The 4,136-nt window shown below is 42.7% G+C and overlaps 1 protein-coding gene across 1 annotated transcript in view; it reads right to left on the bottom strand.

Annotated features, from left to right (window-relative positions):
* Positions 1-4,136, bottom strand: part of MROH2B (maestro heat like repeat family member 2B) — a 137,672-nt gene that overhangs the window by 10,688 nt on the left and 122,848 nt on the right. The window contains exons 26-28 of the mRNA XM_007950534.1: positions 3,167-3,324; positions 2,372-2,498; positions 1,586-1,773 (exon numbers count right to left, since the gene is read on the bottom strand). Of these exons, the coding sequence (XP_007948725.1) occupies positions 1,586-1,773; positions 2,372-2,498; positions 3,167-3,324 (473 nt within the window). The remainder of the gene's footprint in view (positions 1-1,585; positions 1,774-2,371; positions 2,499-3,166; positions 3,325-4,136) is intronic.

The raw sequence follows: 4,136 nt of genomic DNA, 5'->3' as shown, positions 1-4,136 counted from the left end.
ATATGAGGTGAATCAACAATTACATCAGGTGGATACCTTCTTGGAGCGATCAGTCATGGGAGAACAGAAGGGCAGTGTTTGCACAGGGAAATAGCTTGAGGGGCAGGAGTGCATGGGAGGGAAGGACACAGGGAAGAGGTAAATACAGGGAGGAATTGGGAAGAGAGCTGTTACATTGTGGGGAATTGTAGTCAATGTCATGAAACGAAATGTGCATGAATTTGTTCTGTAAACTTTCACACAGATCACAATAAAAATAAGTAAAAAAAAAGAAAACAAATTTGCTCTGTAAACTTTTATCCAAATCACAATAAAAATTAAAGAGAGACAGAGACAGAGAGTAAGAGAGAGAGAGCGAGAAGAACTGGAGGTGAAGTGGAGTTTGTCCTTGAATCCAAGATCCTTGCACTGGACCTCCTTGACAGAGACAACCTGCAGAGATGGCTGGCTGAGACTACTGCAGAGGAACCAACAGGCATGAGACAGAGCGGTGGGCTTGCCAGCCTGCAGAGTGAGAAAGCTGAGTGCCTTTCAGCAGGAGGCTCACTGGTGGAGTAGGGTGAGTGTAGGTATACCTATCAACAGAGCTAAAAGAGCTTTTTAACACTTGCCCAAGTGGGGCAGAGGTCAGGCCAGGAGGCCAAGGGCCAGAGAGACATGCCTGTGGACATAGCAGAGAGGAGACTGTCCTGACTGAAGAACTATATGCTGAGAGTGTTCCTGAACCTGAGTTGTAGCCTGTTACTTCCCTAATAAATCCCGTAGTTTTATTGTCTGTGAGTTCTGTGTGGTCATTGCAATGAATTACCAGTCCTAGCAGAGAAGTCGTGAGTGCCATGGGAAGGACGGTTGGTGTCAGAGTTGGTAAAAAGGCTGGAGGGTGGTGGCATGTCTGGCCTCATAAGAATAAGCCTTAGGCTGTTGATGGTGATGCTGTCTCCCTCTTGTGAAGTTAGAGGAGGTCAGAAGAGAATGTGCCCCATGCCATTTTTGCAAAATCTTATGGTACTTATTTTTATTTTTCTTCTTTCTCTGGTGCCCTTGAATATCACAGAAATCCAACTTTCATAGAAAGGTCTCAATGAAAGAAACTTAGGGAAATACAGTGAGTTCTCTAGGGAAGAAAACAGAATCATTTTATTCTTTCTATTACTGAATGTCCTGGGTTACTCTACTGGGTATTGGCTCAGTGGAAAAACAAACTATAAGGGCTGGTATCAAAGTCTTAAGGGAAGTAGTACTAGTTTCACTTCTTCATGAATAGCTGATGCCACATTGGAGTCCATGGTGGTGTAAACTGGTAAGCACTTGACAACTAGACAAAAAGTTAGTGGTTTGAACCCACCCAGAGATGCCTTGAAAGATAGGCCTGATGATCTGCTTCTGACAGGTCACAGCCTTGAAAATCCTCTGCACCTGTTCTACTCTGCACACATGGGGTTGCTGTGAGTCATAGCAGACTATGTGGCAATTAATAACATTTTTTTATGCTGTAGCAGAGGGAAGAGGCCCTGACACCCACAGCCCCCCTTCTGGAGTCCAGGATCGGGGCATTTGGAAAGACTCCCTTGGTGTGGCCATCTACCTGCAGGGGTCTGCGACTTGCTGGAGTTCTCCCTGCTTCATGACCTTCCGTCTCCAGCTTACAGCAGCAGTGGGCATATTTTGGCCCAGTGAGCAGCTGATCAGCTTCAGGAGGAGGGTGAATAGCTCTGGGTACAGGCTTGAGACAGGGGTGCCTGTTGATACCACTTCATGCATGGCACAGGCCACCTGAGAGGAGAGAAGACCACCTGGTTAAGCAGGCTCCTGTCTTCTAAAGACATCTTCCCCTTGGTGTGATCTCCAAGTTTATTTTTTTCCCCACACAATTGCTCTCCACGTTGATCATGCTCAAGGTAAAAACATAAACAAGGGGAGTTGTTATTTTTGTGGAAATTTCTCAACTCAGACTGTATTGCTTTCTCAGAACTGCCATGTTGGGCAACTCCAAACCCCAGAGGACATCAGTCAAATAAATTGCAATGCTTTCCAATGTTGACACAACAAAAAATGGGAGCTTTGGATATCTTGCAGACTAATTTAGAAATACATATACATATAGAGATTTTCTTTGGTCTGCTGAGAATTTTACTTCTAAAAATGACCAGCCACAGACAAAATCACTGCCATATTACCATGTTGTTGTTACGTGCCGTCGAGTCAGACCTGGCTCATAACGACCCTTTAGTCTAATACAAACTGGAGTTGGATTAAAATCAGGGTAAGAGAGGGGATGGAGTGTGATTAATGTTACTTCACCTAGTCCCAGGTAGGAACAGATCATAGAATAGGGTACCATTCCAGGAATGTGATGGGCTGTTGAACTCACTGAAATTGCATCCATTGTGACCATGTCATCTTCTAATCCAATCTCCAGTTTGTGTACTAAGGCTCGCAAGAGTTTACCACTGGAGGCTGGGTTCTCAGCCAGAGCCTTCCACAGTACCTTTGTGTCCCTAGGGTGGCAAGACAGGAAGTTGATGAAACATAAGCCTTTGGAAATTGAGCTTTACCATTTGACTCACTCTGAAACCACAATATGATTAATCCAGATTTAAAGGGCAGATGAACACACTGGCAAGCTTGAGGATAATAAGGATGATTTATTTAACAACCCAGTATCCTGGTCTTGGGTTACTGAGGTTTTCTAAGACAGAAGCTGCTCATTCTGGGCAACCAGAAGAAGGTAAACAGTCACTTCCCAATACTCATTTATTCCTGTGGTGTATTTTTTCCTACAGGAATCTTATTGAGAGCTGTAGCTCAGTTAGACCGCCTTGTTTCTTTGGGTCTCACAAGTCTTCTGCCTGTGACAGGGTGCAGTCTTACCCCTTTTCTATCGCTCATTTTAGTGCAAAATATTTGAGATTTCCTTCTCTGACAGGTTTCTGCCTTACACAGGTTCTGGCTTTCTGAGGTTTTATTGTATTATCCATGGAGGGTAGATCTGAAAACCACTTGGGGAATCATTGTGTGTGATTCAAATATCAATTTAAAAATTATTATTAAGGTAGGATGTTTCCAACCCTTATTTTCTGCCTTTTTCTGAAACAACAAACCCTCCCTCAATGCCTTGCAGAAGTGGCCTTTCCTGTGAGAAGAGACCAGTTTAATTAGAACCTACCTGTCAAAGGGCAGAGGCTTCTGCAAAATGTTGGCAACAACTGCATCTGTGTGGAAGCTGGTTATCTGTGATATGGCTTCGAGTATAAACTGAAAACTTTCCTCCTTCTGTCTGAGGACTGGCATGTGATGGTAGATTGTGTTCAAGATTTCCAACAGCTGAAAAAAGGTAAGCCAAATCCAACATTACGTTGCCAGTTCCCCGCCACATAAATGGCTCAGGGCATGTACCAACAGCAATATTGAGGGTGAGTGCAGGGGTGGGTGAATTATAAATAGCTCTAAAGGCAATAATCAATTCTATACATGGTCTGTCTCTCACTCAAGAGTATTATTGATGCATTGAATGTTTACTGTTAATTAAATTTAGCAAACATTTAGTGAAAGACTGCATTATGCCAGGTGCTGTGCTAAGCATTATAGGGAATTTACCCAAGACAAATAATATGTAGCCTTTTCTTAGATTAGTGACTGGTATAATAAACTCCATCAGCCATATGCCCAAAGGCCTTTACACAAGGTAGTTTATGGCAAATGGTGTACACAGGTGCATTCGACACATGGAGGAATCCAGAAACAACTGAGGTCACTGCAGAGGGGCATCTGATCTGGGTCTTGAAGAATATGTACCAATTTCAAAAGGCGAGGAGGAGAATATGGGGGAAAGGCATTCAATTAGAAAGAAGAACACAGGTAAAGATATAAAATCAAAACTTGTGAGACAATGGGTGCAAGAATGGTCCCTTTGGAGTACAGAGAGAATGAAGTTGATGAAGGGAAGATGACTTGACTGAAAAATGAAGCTAGATCTTAGAAGGCGTTGAAAGCCACCTTTCTGAATTTGGACATTAATCTGTGGGCAGTAGGGAATTGTATTAAAGTTTTGGATTTTTTCCTAATTTAAATTAACTTTGTTCCTAACAGATCTTATTTTTTATCTTATTTTAAAAAAATTTTTTTGGGAGAGATAA

Source organism: Orycteropus afer, unplaced genomic scaffold (assembly GCF_000298275.1).
Source record: "Orycteropus afer afer isolate SDZICR_OR568_19922 unplaced genomic scaffold, OryAfe1.0 scaffold00275, whole genome shotgun sequence".
NCBI lineage: Eukaryota > Metazoa > Chordata > Mammalia > Tubulidentata > Orycteropodidae > Orycteropus > Orycteropus afer.
Note: the sequence above shows the minus strand (reverse complement) of the source record. Positions and strands in the feature narration are given on the sequence as shown.